Source organism: Larus michahellis, chromosome 2 (assembly GCF_964199755.1).
Source record: "Larus michahellis chromosome 2, bLarMic1.1, whole genome shotgun sequence".
In the NCBI taxonomy this organism is placed as follows: Eukaryota; Metazoa; Chordata; class Aves; order Charadriiformes; family Laridae; genus Larus; species Larus michahellis.
The window spans coordinates 77,973,911-77,988,619 of NC_133897.1; the positions used below are offsets into that span (position 1 = coordinate 77,973,911).

General features: G+C 43.6%; 1 protein-coding gene across 2 annotated transcripts in view; it reads left to right on the forward strand.

Annotated features, from left to right (window-relative positions):
* SLC22A23 (solute carrier family 22 member 23) overlaps positions 1 to 14,709 on the forward strand; it is a 114,181-nt gene that overhangs the window by 84,836 nt on the left and 14,636 nt on the right. The window contains exons 5-6 of one of the 2 annotated variants that reach the window (XM_074576047.1): positions 2,415 to 2,542; positions 9,437 to 9,526. In XM_074576047.1, the coding sequence (XP_074432148.1) occupies positions 2,415 to 2,542; positions 9,437 to 9,526 (218 nt within the window). The remainder of the gene's footprint in view (positions 1 to 2,414; positions 2,543 to 9,436; positions 9,527 to 14,709) is intronic. The other variant, XM_074576048.1, reaches the window with a different exon arrangement.

Sequence of the window (14,709 nt, forward strand, 5' to 3'; positions counted from 1 at the left end):
AACCAAAACTGAAGAACTGGGAAAGGGTGGGCAGTTCTTTTCTGGTGCTCTTAGATAGGATTTACTCTTATCAAGACCCAAACTTCTAATACGTGGGCTTGTCGCCCTGCGGCAGACCCCTAATTGGCAGACTACACCCTTTCCATGGGCATGGGCTTGCTCTGTGTCTGGACAGGATCATGGTTCTCATTCCAGGCCTTTTTCTGTCTGTCAAGGATTCTTCTCTGCTCTTAGGATTTCTTGGGGTTAGGATCTTTTTTCCCCAGTGTCCCTCCTACTCTTCCCCTTTTCCTCTCCCAGGCAGCACCTGCATAACAGGAGATGAACATTTCCCCCTACTCTTTCTTGGACTGCAAAAGGTTGGTCCTTTCCTCACTGATGGGGGAGACAGCAGACTACCAGGTCTCTTTCCTTGCTGATGGAAGAGGTAGAAGACTACCAGGTGTCTGCAGTCAGCTCATCCTCGTGATCTGAAAGCTGTCTTACCTTCTTTCAGTTAGTATTTCATGCCAGATGATGAAGCACAAGGATGTGACCAAACTTCTGTGCAGAAGTCCACAGGGGTCAGGGGGTTGGTGCTTTTTTGGGTTGTTATTTTTTTTGGCTTTTGAGTTGATACTGGTGCCTGGTTTGGCAACAGTAGGTATGCACAGGTGACCCTTGGCAGAGGGTCCATGCTCCACAAGGGAGCTCAGGAGCTTGCACAGAGACGGGCACCCAGCACTTCCCCTTGTCGTGCCTGATAACCTGGGCTCTAAGCAGCCCAGGGGTTTTTAAAGATCCTTAAAAGAACCTCCCACTGCTCACAGTTCGTAATGGAGCAGCTGAAAGACCTCAGGCTCCAGCATTTGCTACAAACCTGTAGGAGCTGGAAGGCAGAGATGGCGTTTGTCCCTGCGATGCCTGTCCCTCTGGCTCTATTCCTTCCCCTGCGAGCAGATGCTCCCCACAGTGCTTCTTGTTTGGTAACTGTAAGCGGACGGTCCAAAAAGTGCAGCTTTTAGGATAGTGGCTGGCGCTGTCCCCGTTTTGTAGCCAAGCACGGGGGGATTTTTCATTCAAAGAATTCTTAATTTTTCAAAACATGCATTTGCAGTACAGGACTTTCCGCAGGAGGCTGTGCCGGAGCATCTGTGCAGCACGAGTGGTAGTAAATAAGCTGTCAAGGTGAATAGCTGTCATCATGGCTGTTACGTATTTTTATTGCTTAATATCATTTGGGTTGCAGTCTGCCTGACTTCTCTCCTTTTTCCTTCTTAAAAAAAAAATAAAATACTTTATATAGGATGGAGGTTTTGCTAAGCTGTCTTCCAAATTACATCAACCTTCGAAGACGGTACCATAAAGGTGCAATTGCCTGATCCGCCGCTTAGAAGTAAAAGAATTGAGGCAGCATCCACAGCAAAGATCAGCGCTTTGTGAAGGAAATTTGAGGTTTATTATGTATTTGAAGTTAAAAACACTTGTTAAAGATGTTCTAAGAAAGGTCTTTTGAAAGATTAGTGAAAATGAGGCCTAAACAAGAAAGAAAAATAAGCTTGTAGTCAGGTCTGAAAGTTTTCATATCTAAGGAATATGGGGTTGGTTTGTTTGTTGGTTTTAATATCTACATATTTCTTTTGATTTTGTATGAAAACAGACTTATCTGAAAAAAAAGGACAACCGATCAGTTAAGCTAATGCCTCAAGTGACTATCAGCACTTTAAGGAAACAACCAGATGGAAAATAAAAGTTTTTCTTTTGTAACTGTGTGTATGTATATGTTTATATGGTGACTCAACTAACATAATATTGTCTTTACTAGGGGAAAGTTTTAGAGCAACAGCTGAATGTTGTCTGGAACATACACAATACTGACCTGTATTTTAAAAAAAAAAAAAAAAGGGCTTAAACTCTGAATATGAAGATTTTTGACATGTTTAAAAATTAAATGCCATTATAGTCCTAAAAAGTAATTCTTCTCTTTCCTTTCTCCATCTTCACAAGAGAATCCAAATCACTTCTGTCATCTATTTTCCTTCTTTGCTCTGAATTACCATGTGTTAGCTGCACAGCTCATTCATTCCCTGCTTGTCAGCAAACGTCTACTGCAGACAGCGCTTCCTCCTTCTCCCAGTTCTTTCAAAATTGCATTAACAGGCAGAACACCTCTAATACATTATAAAATCCTAATTTGTCCTATTTCTAGGTGGTGGGATAGCTCCTGTATCATTTATGAATTGGTGTAAAAGAAAATGCCAGTAATTTTCTCATTTTGAATCTTTTTTTCCTCTTATTTGTTTCATAAGTGATTCTTTTGCTTTTTGTAAATAAGTATGTAGCTCATGAACGGTCAAATGAGCAGCTAAACACTATCAGTTCTTCCTCGTGACAGAAACTTGGAAGCCACCCTAACCTGTTTTCCATCTTTGAAGTATTTTCCCAGAGTCTCTTCGGTGGCTGATGGCTACACAACAGTTCGAGGCATCCAAGGAACTGATCCTTCAGTTCACACACAAGAACAGGATGAACACGGAAAGTGACATCAAAGGAGTGGTGCCTGGTGAGTAGGACAGACAGAAAACCACAAATCCCTCCGCTCTTCTCTAAAGGCTGCATGTGGCGTTGCTGCCCAGAGTTAAATAATCTATTTACTGCCTGTAAAATCATCCCATCCATTCATTCATTTTGCTTTCCTTGAAAAACCCTTCCAACTCCAGCACTGTATTTAAAATTACTCGTCCTGTTGAACAGTCCTAGCAATTATAGCCTGATCTTGCAGTGCCATGTGTCTTTAGAGACATCCCTTGAAGAACTTTGCCATGGCTGCAGAGTGCACCTTCAGCCCTGTGTGCCTCTGGAAGCTGTGTTTTAAGGAAGCTGCTCGCTGGGATCATATTTTGTCGATTTGGAGAAGCGGCAGCACTTGAACCCCCAATTCTAAAGCGCCAGCCCCGTGGCAGACCTAAACCACGTTACAGTTCCTCTTTAAAGCCTTACTCCAAGAGCCATTTTGCTTTCCTTTCCTGCATCATCTGAGTGATGCTGCTCTGGAGATGGGGGGAGCCTGCAAGCCGAAGCGGTAGGGTGCAGTTTTTAGTTGAAAGTCTAAATTATCCTTGCTTTTAGACAGAGCTGACTCCTTTTGTCACCAGCACTGCCACTGAAATAGCCGTACTCCTGTTTCGCGGGGTGCTTTGCAGAAGAGACCCAGGGGCGGGGGGGGCTCTAATTACAATAAAGGCCAAGAGTTTCTGGATCTTGATCTCACTGGAGCACCTGTGAGATGTGGTGGGGAGAAGAGGCTCCCTTCTTCCTTCTCACAGTCCTGACGGTGCCCGTAAACACACGTTTTGCACTGTTGCTTGCAATCTGTATCAGACTACTAGTTAGAAAACAGTGGAAATGCTGCTTTTTTTACACACTTTTTCAAACCCTTCCCTACTCGGACCCTGGGGTTTTCAGGGAGCCCTCACCCTGTAGCTCTGCCCACAGGTAGGGGTGATGCTTCCCACGCTTGACCGATACTCGCTGCCAAAGTTCTCTGGGGTAACTGTAGCTTCGGTCAGTCGATGTTAAAGGCATCAGTCATCAATGGAACAGATTCACTCAGAATAGAAAAATGTCGCCGTTAACATCAGCACCTAAGGAATGCAGTCTTCAGCAGTGAGGGGTGAAAAAGTCCTGATTTGGGTCTGTGGTATTCTTACCCAGGTCACTGCTGTGATTCCTGGTGCAGTTGGCAGACTGGCGTTAATTAGCTTCTTTGCACGTGAACTGGGTGTCTGGGGTTACAGTTTCTGGGTCTGCATCGCAGACAATGTGGCTTTGCAATGCAAATGCCATTTTTCTGGTAAAGTTCTGAAAAGCTGGGGGGTATGTGAGCAGCCATTAACCTGGTGATCTCCATCTCCCCCACCTCCTTTTTGCAGATCTTCCCCCAGAGTAAAATGGTGGATCTTGGAGAAAACTTATCTCTGAGGCAACGAAATGTCTCACAGTTGGACTTGGAGTTTTCCAACCAACTCTAAATTTGGCTTTTCTCAGCTAGTCAGCTTCTTGAATTTGCAGATGAAATAAAATGTAATTTGGGGGAAAGAAAAAATAAATTACCTGAGTTTCCTTTAAGAAAAATTATAGAGATGCCACGTGTGCTAGAGGGATTTATTTAAGCCATGTATAATGACATTGTCTGCGGAGGAATGCTAAGTATCAAAACGATTTTATGACTATTATTCATGACTTACTACTTTTTCCAGCAGTTTCGTGGTAGGGGTACACTCCTGTTTAAGGAGGGACTCCGTTTCTTGTGGAAAACAGTGTTATTACACATCTTGATGCTATGGATTCTCTGCCTGCAAATACACTTAGATATGACAATTGTCAGTACATTACCTTTTGCAAACTTTAAGTGATACAGAACACAGTCATTTCAGCCTCCTTGCTGATGCTGGATTTGTTGGGGATATTGTTGGGGTTTTTTATTTCTTCCCTCTCTTTTTCTCTTTAAACTCTCTCTGCAGTCCCATGCATCAAGGCTTTCCTGACGCAGCTCTGAAGGGATGCTGCATTTCTGTAGGGAGAGTAAGAGAGGAGCAGTGTCACAACGATGAAATGCGCCTAAATAAAAATTTTGGAAGGAAGGACCTTGTCTCTCTTTCTGGGTGCATGGGAGTGCTGACGGTCCGAGTGAGGACAGGAGAAAAGTAGAAATCCCAAATGAATAATGTGATCAAACCGCAGGACGTGTGGTTCCCCAGGGATCAGTAAGCAGAAGAAAGCATTTCTCTGCTTCTGTGTGTTATAATCACATACCCATAGTTGCTGCAGCAGGGAATGGGTAAAAAAAATGGTATTTGTCTGGGAGAAAGGATGCCATTGAGCCTGATGCAGATATCCCCTGTTTCCCCTTGAGTCCATTGTTGAGCTTTCCTATCTGTGTGGAGGGGGTTTGTTTGGGATTTGTTATATTCCTTGTTTTCCATCTGAAAGGGCTGGAAACTGTTTTGCTCTAGTTAGGGGCCATTGTGTTGCTGTTTATTATTCCTCACTGCATTGTTGTAACAGCCTCCTGTGATTCAATTACTCCCAATACGTTTAAATGATAAACCACTCGCTTGCAGTCCCTTCCAGCTGGAAATCCCACTGTAATTTTACTACTGCATACCAGTCAAATTAGTGTATCCTATATAACAGATTATTACAAGAGTTACAGTATTTTCATACGTACCCATTTTGGCAGCTGATACAAGTTACATAATAAAAAGAAGTAGCATTTAAGTGGGGAAAGTATTTCTGGGATAGAAGAAAATGCAATTCTGAATCGCTGTCCAAGCAATGAACAGGTTTTATTTTCCTTTCTGGAGAATCGCGCCATTCCCATTGCCTGCTGAAAGCTTTAACTGGTCCATTTGGCTACCATACCCATAGTGGAAAGGGCCACTGATCTTCCATAAGGCCTGTTTGCTCCACAGGGAGGCGGCCCATGTGTTGGGGGGGAAAAAAAGGAAGCGAAATTTATCTGCTGTTTTTGAATCAACACCTAGGGTGGGAGTAGTTTGCAAGTGCTCTGCTGGGAGATGTCTCTAAAGAGAACAACTAAATGTCTGGACAGTGGTCCAGCTGCGGTTGAAAGGTCAGCAGTTGTGGTAACAACCCATGTCTGGAGAAAATCAGCACGGGCAGTTCACAGAATCACAGAGCCATGGAATGGTGGGGTTGGAAGGGACCTCTGGAGATCATCTAGTCCAACCCCCTTGCCACAGCAGGGTCACCTAGAGCAGGTTGCACAGGAATGCGTCCAGGCGGGTTTGGAATGTCTCCAGAGACAGAGACTCCACCACCTCTCTGGGCAGCCTGTGCCAGTGCTCTGCCGCCCTCAAAGTAAGGAAGTTCCTCCTCATGTTTAGGTGGAACTTCCTATGCTCAAGTTTGTGCCTGTTACCTTTTGTCCTGTCCCCGGGCACCACTGAAAAGAGCCTGGCCCCATCCTCCTGACACCCACCCTTTAAGTATTTATAAGTGTTGATAAGATCCCCGCTCAGCCGTCTTTTTTCCAGCCTGAAGAGACCCAAATCCCTCAGCCTTTCTTCATAAGAGAGGTGTTCCAGTTCCCTAATCATCTTGGTAGCTCTCTGCTGCACCCTCTCCAGCAGTTCCCTGTCCCTCTTGAATCACAATGCTCAGTTGATGAGCACTGCTCAGCCAGCAAGAGAATATGCATGGCAAACAAATTAAAGTGAGACAAGGGATGTTGGTAGGAGTCCAGAGTGTTGTAAATTAACATTGCCCTTATCTTCTCAGTAACCTGCCCCAGGGGTGTAAAAGAGTGTCTGTCGTTGGTTGCAAAACCAGAGGAGAGCTGCTACCTTGACAGCTTTTAGTGGCTTTATTTTTGAGTGATTGGTGCCTTGTGATTTTTGGCAGGAATGGTTAGCCTCCATAAAGAGATTTTTGGGTTTATGTGGTCATATTTTAAGAAATCTAGGTGTTAAATCATCCCTAATGTTTTGAGTCTCAAAATTCTACCAGTTGGCTCAACACTTTGCCTTCTTTTAGAAATAAAAGTTCAAATTCATTTTTACATCAAGGGAATGATTTTTATCCAGCTGCATATTGAAATGTCATTTGTAAAACAGGCTTGGTGAGTTTTGTTGACAAATATTTCAAAACATTATCGAAAAAAGTCAGCCTCAATCATGAGCAAATGAAATATTTTGATAATATTAATCTAGTACAGGTTTTTCACTGCCAGTTTCTCCAAAAACTTCCCCATCTCTTCCCTGTTCCCCTGTGGAACAAGAAACAAACACAGATTTCAGTGCAGCTGCAGAATTGTCTTTTTGACCTGAGTGAAATAAATGCTAGGGAAGCATGGACATATGTTTAAAGAACAGAAGAAAAGAGTCTTTAGGGGAATCGGAAATCCCAAAGCGCCAGCTGTCCTTTCGCCTTTTAAAGGCATGTTGCTTAGATGGCTTGATTTATTTTGGTGTAGGATGCATGGTTTTTACTTCTTGTGGGGTGAAGAGTCTTTTTTTTGGCTGGCATAGATCGACTGCTGCAAGCTGATCTCCGCTGCAGCAGCCCCTATCCCCACTGGCGTGTTTGGGTGTGCTGGGAAATGCACCACTTGAGAAGCCGTATCAGCAGTTACCTGAGCGTCAGACTTGATGCTTCCATGGAAACCCACCCTTGTGCAGTTCTCCTTTTCTTCTCCTGTGGTGGGAAATCTTTCAGATGTTCCTTAATGGAAAAATAACTGCTTGACCAGGCTGAATAACAAAACCCCCTTTTTACTCATCTCTCAATGAAACTTGGAGTGCTCCTGTGGACAGACAGGCTATAGCTGTTCCTTTCTAAGCTTAGAGAAATTATATTGATGTAATTGCAAAAGTGGCCGGCAAAGATCATACATCCGAATAGATGCAAAGGCTTTAGCGTGCAGGATGCACTGTGGAGAGGAAGAAGGGCTACAGTGGTGACGAGTACTCTGTGTGTGCGTATGTGTCTGGATTGCAGTTAGGAAAGCTGTGGTTTTCAGGGGCTTGTCTTTTAATGGAAAAAAAAACCAAATATATCATTCACCTTTCTTGCTACTGAGCAACATGCTGCCATGACTTTGCTTTTATACATATGCTAGTTTCCAGTTTTGTTTTGCTATTTTTTTTCCCTAAGCTTGAGTCTTACATCTCATTGGATAAATAGCAGAAGAAAGGGTGGACAAGGCTTATGTCTGAAAGACACTTTCCCTAATAAGAGATTAACGCTCCCTACAAAGCTTTACTCATAGACAACCACACCTACAGCTCCACTACTGTTTTAAAGCTTGTGGTAGTTGAAGAACTAGGTGTATTAGCTAGAGAAAGAAAGCAAGTTCCCTGGCCCCATAACACAGGTAACTCCATGTGATGCTACTAGGTACAAACCTGACAGATGTGTTCCTTTACTAGATCCTGTTTCTTTGTTGTTTTAACCGTGCCACAGTTAAATGTCCCATGCAAGTCCCAGGGGGCAGTTAGGTAAATGTGGGAAATCTAGTTAAAGCAGTTCAAGGTGCTACTTGATGGCAGCCTTTAAGTCTTACAGAGGACTGTGTGTCAGCCACAGAGATTTCCATCTCACACAAAACCAGCCAGTGATTTCTGTTGCCCTCGTACAGGTTAAATCAGCTCAGGAGGGGCCGGGTTTCTCCTGGCGCTCCCCTGTTGCCCAGGAGCAGGAACCGATGGAGTTTGTGCAACTCTTTCAAGACATGCAGTATGTAATAAATAGCAAGTAATAAGAATAAAACTTATCAGTGTAAGTCCTCTTCTGCTGGCTAGGTCTACAGGCAAGGAAGAGGAAAGCCCATGTGTGCCCTGACTGTATCCCTGGCAAGGGTGGTAGTGACCTCTGGCAGCAGCAGGGTTTGGAGGGGACAGGGGAAAAAGGGAGCGTTCTACAGAGGGTGTGCCTTTTGATGCCACTGGGAAAAGCCAAATATGCTAGGAAATTTAAAAAAATAAAAAAAAAATAAAAGGGGGGGTGTGTCAGCCTCTATTTAAGTTTGAATGACTCTTTCTCACCAGTTGAGTCCTCCGCAGGCTCTCACTGGCTGCGCTCCAGCCTGTCGCATCTGCTTTGTAGCCAGCTGGCACGGTGGCTCTTTGTCCGCAGCGCTACCTTTCCTCTCGGAGGAGCTGGCTTTATAGGGCAGGAACCGCGTGCGGAGGGCTGGCAGCAAGCCCTGGCACTGCCGGTGTTCCCCTGGCCCACGTGCACCGAGCGGAGAGGATGGGTGAGTCTGGATGTGAACATGAGGAGTTAGGAGAGGAGACCTGGGGAACAAAGCAGAGAGAGAGAGCAGGAAGAGGGGGGACTAGTGGACAGAGAAGAGAGGAAATCAGAGAGTGAAAAGAGTTGGGGGAGCAAAGAATAAAGACAGTTGGAGTGGACTTAAAGGGACAAAGACGACAAGGGGCTAGGGGGAATTAACAGCTGTACAGGAAGGGGAGAGGAGAGCTAGAGCATGGGGACCAAAGGGGCTGTGACCATTTGCTTTCCCTCCTCCCAGAACAAGCTGTCTAGCTTAAGGATTCAGCCTCAGCACTCTTCTCTTGTGAAATCCACTCCCAAAATGTGTGCTTCACCCCTCCGTACTGCCCAGCTCACCTGTTCTGCCTGCTGAGGTTTCCTCCATAGCTCTGGCAGTACATAGCAGCGATGCATGTGGAGGTGTCTGAAACCTCCTGATGGCTTAAACATGGCTCCACGTAGTGACATTTGAGGTATTCTTTGTGGTTTTGGTTTTTTGTTGGTTTTTTTTTGTAATGTTAGAGGAATGTAAACGTTGACAATTCACGCTTTGGGAAATGCAATAAGTCAGGTTGCCTGGGCAACCCTTGCTTGGCCTCCTGGCATGAAGGCATGATGATACAGCCTTTAATAACATGATTACGACCTATTTTTTCCACAGGGCATAGGATGGATGAATCAATGCATAGGATGGACGATGCTGTGGGAATGAAGCTGTTGTCTGTTCCTCATTTGTTGCAGAATTTGGAAGGTGTGTAGTGAATGAGGCAGAGGGTTGCAGAAGAGGACAGTCTTGGGGAAACGAAGCTGAATGTGTCCTGAAGAGCTGTACTCGTTCCCTTTGTCTGCCAGGGATGTCCTTGTACGATGATGGAAATTTCCCTGGAATCAGGCTCTTCCAGTGCTGTCACTAATCACAATTTCTTCAGTGTCTGTCTCTAGCATGTAATTCTGGGGCTTGATTTGCAGAAAGCTGGAGCATTTATGTCGGCACCTACAAGGGGTATCGCTGCATGATTTTTCTCATTCTGGACATGATTCCACTGTATTTTATCTCCCTGCCTGCAAAACAGGACTAATCTTTGTCCCTACTCTTACAAGAAAGGTGGTGGGGATGATTTCATTGGTATTTATGAAGGCCATGAATATTCTCACAGGCACCGTAGGAACACCTCTGAGGAAACCTGTGATTTGTATTCACTGGGAGGTTTGGATGATAAGGCTGAGGGGCACATGTTGAATGGAAAAGGTAGAGGCATCATTAATAGCTGCCCATTTGCTGACTGCGATGAGCATTCTGGGGGAAAAACTAATGTGTGATCATCTAATTAAGTGCTGTATCATAACGCATATGAGCAATTGAAGATTGCAATGGCAACCTTATGTCTGGCTTTTCCGATCTTTTTTTGAATGTAATTAGAAATACACGATTGAAACAAATTATTGCAATCAGTCCTTTGCTATTATAGTCATCGAGTTACACAGTTACTCTCATGAGAAGTAAATGAGATTCATTTTAAATGCTGTTAGTATTCATGCCCTGTGCTTTTGTTGGAAGGCCATTCCAGACTCCAAACTGCTCTTGTACTGGGGTACATTTTAGCATTCTATTCAAATACACTATAGCTGTCCAGGTTCTTTGGCTTTTTTCCCTCCCCATTTGTGACTATCTCAATTTTTTTTCTCTTTTTCCCATGCTATGTGAGGAGACAGCAGCCCCGTTCCTTTGCTGAGCTGAAGTTCTCTATCTCCTCTCCTTTTATAAATAGGCTTGCCAAAGCTTTAGTTTCTCAAATATTGATGACCAGAATTGTAAAAGAGCACCAGTGTTTCACCGCCGTCTGAATTGCAAATACCTCATGGACACAATAAACCGGTGCCTTATAGTCACTTGTGTTCAAGTAGTGTATAACCAAGTCCAACACAGTATTTGCTAAAAGCTTATCTTCCAGCAGAAGCGTTTCCCATCTTACCTTGTATTTTGCATTTTTACTTGCTTTTGCCACACAGGGTCTCACGCTCACCCAGTTCCCTCTAATGACCCGTTTCTGTGCTGTACTGCTGCCAGTGCCCCACTTTGTCACCAGCAGACTTCATTGGCACATTCCTAAGGTTTGTGCCAAGCTCCTTAGCGAGGTTAATAAACAACATTTCTTTTTCTTCTTTTCTTTTTTTTTTTTTGAGAATAAAGCAAGTCATCCTGCCACTAACCTCCTGCCATCCACTTGTGATTTTAATTTTTCTACCCCTTTTTGCTGTCCATCTGTCAATCATCTGCTTACCCGCCTCATCATTTCTGTATGTGACTTGGTGGCCTTCAATATTCCTTCACTATTAGGCTTTTCAAAAATACAATGTATCAGGCTGGTAGTCCTCCTTGATTAAAAAAAATGAATTAGTGAGCACAGAGGGAGCTCATGGAGACAGAAATCCTGGAAGGTATAAGTAAACCTGTGTACCAGTAACTCAGTGTGGCTGTCTGTGAGCAGGTTGCTTCAGCTCTGCATTTTGGACCGCTCTACCTCCTGCTGCAGAGCTGTCGTGCTCCAGGGATTGATTGAGCCTCTGTGCTGGGCTTCCATAGCTCTTTTCATGTTCAAAGAGCTACTGACAGTATCGTTTAGCAGCCAGGAAAATCTAGCAGAAGTCCATCACCACAGGGCACTTGTCATTTTGGACATCCCTTTTCGGCAGCTTGATTTAAGCTTTGTCTATTTTGTCTTTGCCAAGTGATGCAGAGATGGGTGGCTTCATTTGAAGGCTTTAAAGATACTTTCTGATTTTGAAAGCCATGCTCCTGAAACACAGAGGATCCCATGAGAATTCAGCAGCGTTGGGAGCTGGAAGCTGGTAGGGTTCCCCTCCCCATGAGACTTTTAAAGTCTCCCAATGAATAGTTCTAATTTCCACTGAGATATAAAGAGTTAGCTTGTTGACAGTTTTCTTACAGAGTCCCTGAATAGGAAGCCTAGAGTGTGTGTGGGCTCTGGAGTATGGGAAAACTCATAATGGGCCTCTGAGTAAATGGATAATTTATTTATATTTTTTTTTTATTTTCCACACTTGCCCTACTGCTAAATCAGTCAGAAATGAAACATTTAATGCAAATTCCTTCTGAACTGATGACTTCAGTTCAAAATCAAAGAATGAATTTGGGCCAGGGAGCATTTTCCCGGTGTTGTTCCAGTAACTGACAGAGCAATAGTTTGCTTCCATGGGGTTTTAATAGGCATTGGCTTGACTTCTCTTTTAAGCGCTTAACGTTGACCTACGAAGCCTAAAAGTTGTCGCTCTCCTGATGCCTGTCACAGTCAGTCAGAGCAGGCTTTTGTGCGAGCAGGCTACCCCCGAAGACAGCAGGCCACTTAAACGAGAGCCAGTTCTGTAGTTGGTGACTTTTTTGCAAGTCACACAGCTTATTTGTTGCGACCTGAATGGTATGTTGATTATTGTAAATGATCGGTTTTGCAGTAGGGTGGGGGTTTTTTTGTGGACATCTGACTGGTATATATAGAAATAAAGGATGAAGAAAGTCGTCAGAAAGATAGATGGTGTTGGAGACTTGGGGAGAGTCATTCATCTGAAGCAGAGTTGTAACACAGGGGTGGAGGAGTAAGTAGCTGGTAGAGCCAGCTTTTAGTAAAAAAGTCAGGTGCTGTCTGTGTTCTTTGTAAGGCTTGAGGCGAGATTCTTTTTTTTTCTTTTTTTTTCTTTTTCTTTCTTTTTCTTTCCTTTTTTTTTCTCTTGTTCTTTCTTTCTTCTTTTTCTTTAATTCTTGCAATGCAGCTACATCTCAAAACTCTCTTGGGACATTTTTGTATAATGGTGCTCTGTATCCATGGAGTATATCCCCATCAGAGCAGACACAAGGGTCCACTGAAGGGAGGCTGCTGCATGAGGCAGCGTAGAGGAGGAGAGAAATGCCCCTTTGCGTGTGATCCTTGCTGCCACAGCTGAAGAAGAGAAGGTGTTTTTCAGTTCACATAACCCACGGGCTATCCGTTATTTGAGGGTAGAACAGCAGTTCAGTGAAAGACACTAACGCAAATTAGTTTGGAAGGACTGATTTGTCAGAAAGTTTAAAAGAGGGCCTGAGTGCACATGAGAAGGATGTGTTAAAATCAATAAAGAACATATGGATTGTAGCAACCCCTAATGTATGAACAAAGCAGGAGTGGAGGGCAAAATAATATTTGGCTCCAAGATGCGTAACCACGTTAAGTGTTGCTTCTCTTAATTTTATTAAGTTGTGACTCAGTAAAGCACATACTGAAAATAAAACCTGCTGTCTCTGCCCAAAGGAAAAAGTGAAAATTACTTTGAGAAACAAAAAAGCCACAGATTAAGAAAATCCAAATCATATAGCATCAGGGACTGGTTTTTGCTGACAGAGAAGGAGACGTTTTACTTTGACAGGCCAGATCTGGTCATTCTTGGACAGTTTGAGAGCGAACCCTTATGTCCACATGAAATCTGTGCAATGTGTGCTGCTTGGGTGGTGATTTTCACTGTTGCCCTTGAGCTGAAACAATAAAGAGTCATCATCTGTGCTGCTTCTAGTGCTTGCTTTCACTTTTTTGCTGTAGAAGGTTTGGCTTGGGCTCAATTACAGGCTTTAGAACTGTGTTTCATCTGACTGCTTTGGTGGTTCTGAATTATTTTATTCCCACTTACTCCTTTCCTGAATCTTGCTACAAAAATCATTTTGACCTTGCTCTTTGAGTTTAGGTACCATCTTTTTTTATTTCTTATGTTTTTAATATAGCCCTGATCCATTGCTGAACCTGCTGAGTGCTCCTGTAGTACAAATATTAATTTGACCAATTTCCTCCTTTACTCCACCTCTGTTTTTATGCTTTTGTGAACTTCATGCTGCGTAGATTCTGGGGAGAAATGGATGTTACCAGGTAGTGAGGAAAGCAGTACAGCAATATTCTGCTTAAGTACAATCATTAATGTAAAATACTCTTTGCCGCTTTTCTCAAAAGTGTTCCCTGTAGTTACTCTATATAGAAGACAGGAGTGACCTGTGAGCAGTGAATAGCTCTACTATTTGCATATAAATAGTGTTTCTTTGATTTATTATTTTTATGATACGATTTTCAAATAACAACAGAAAAATGTGTCTTTTGTTTGTAAATTTAGGTGATTTATCTCTTCTCTTTTTTTTTTTTTTCCTCGCTCTGTGTCTTGCTTTTATTTTTCCCTGTTTTGCATCTCTTAAAGAGACTGCTATTCAGTGGAGTAACGCAGAGGTCGGGGCAGGCCAGCACGGACAACTGAGGACACTGGGGCTAATTGCGTATGCGCGAAGGGAAGGGGCGCGTGGTGCAGAACAGGGCCACGCTGCCGCCTTTAAACGCAGTCCCTCTAGAAAAAGCAGCAAGTACAAGTCTTTGCCCTGAGAAACAGTCCTAGCCTGTACTCTAGGAGTGCATCATTTTTGTGATGCTTCTTTATAGTTTCTTCCGTTTTTACCGGACTTTATGCCCTTGCAGCTGTTTTCCCTGATCCACTAGCTTGGAAGGGGTGGTTTTGTTGGCATGCTTAGGGAGGCGTTCAAGCTCTAACCCGATGGTATTTGGGAAGTAAGCAGTGCCCTTCATTTTTATCCCCTGCAAACAAGAATATCAGATGCAATATTTGCGAGGGTTGTGTGCCACTGTAGCACTGCAAAGAAAAGTCAGCTTGCAGCTGCCCAGCACTTTAAGGACATGGCGAGGCTTTAGTTCTGAAACACAAAGGCATCACAGCTGATGGTGCCCAAGGATTTCTCTTTAAGGAAACATCTTCTGTTTAGGACAAGCATCAGAACAATATTAAATTTTTGGAATGGGGGAGGGGGAAGAGGATGAGCTGGCATAGGGTCCTAGCCACTTCTTTCTGAAACCCGGATTTGAACAACACTCAGAAGATTCTTGTGAAAAATGAGCT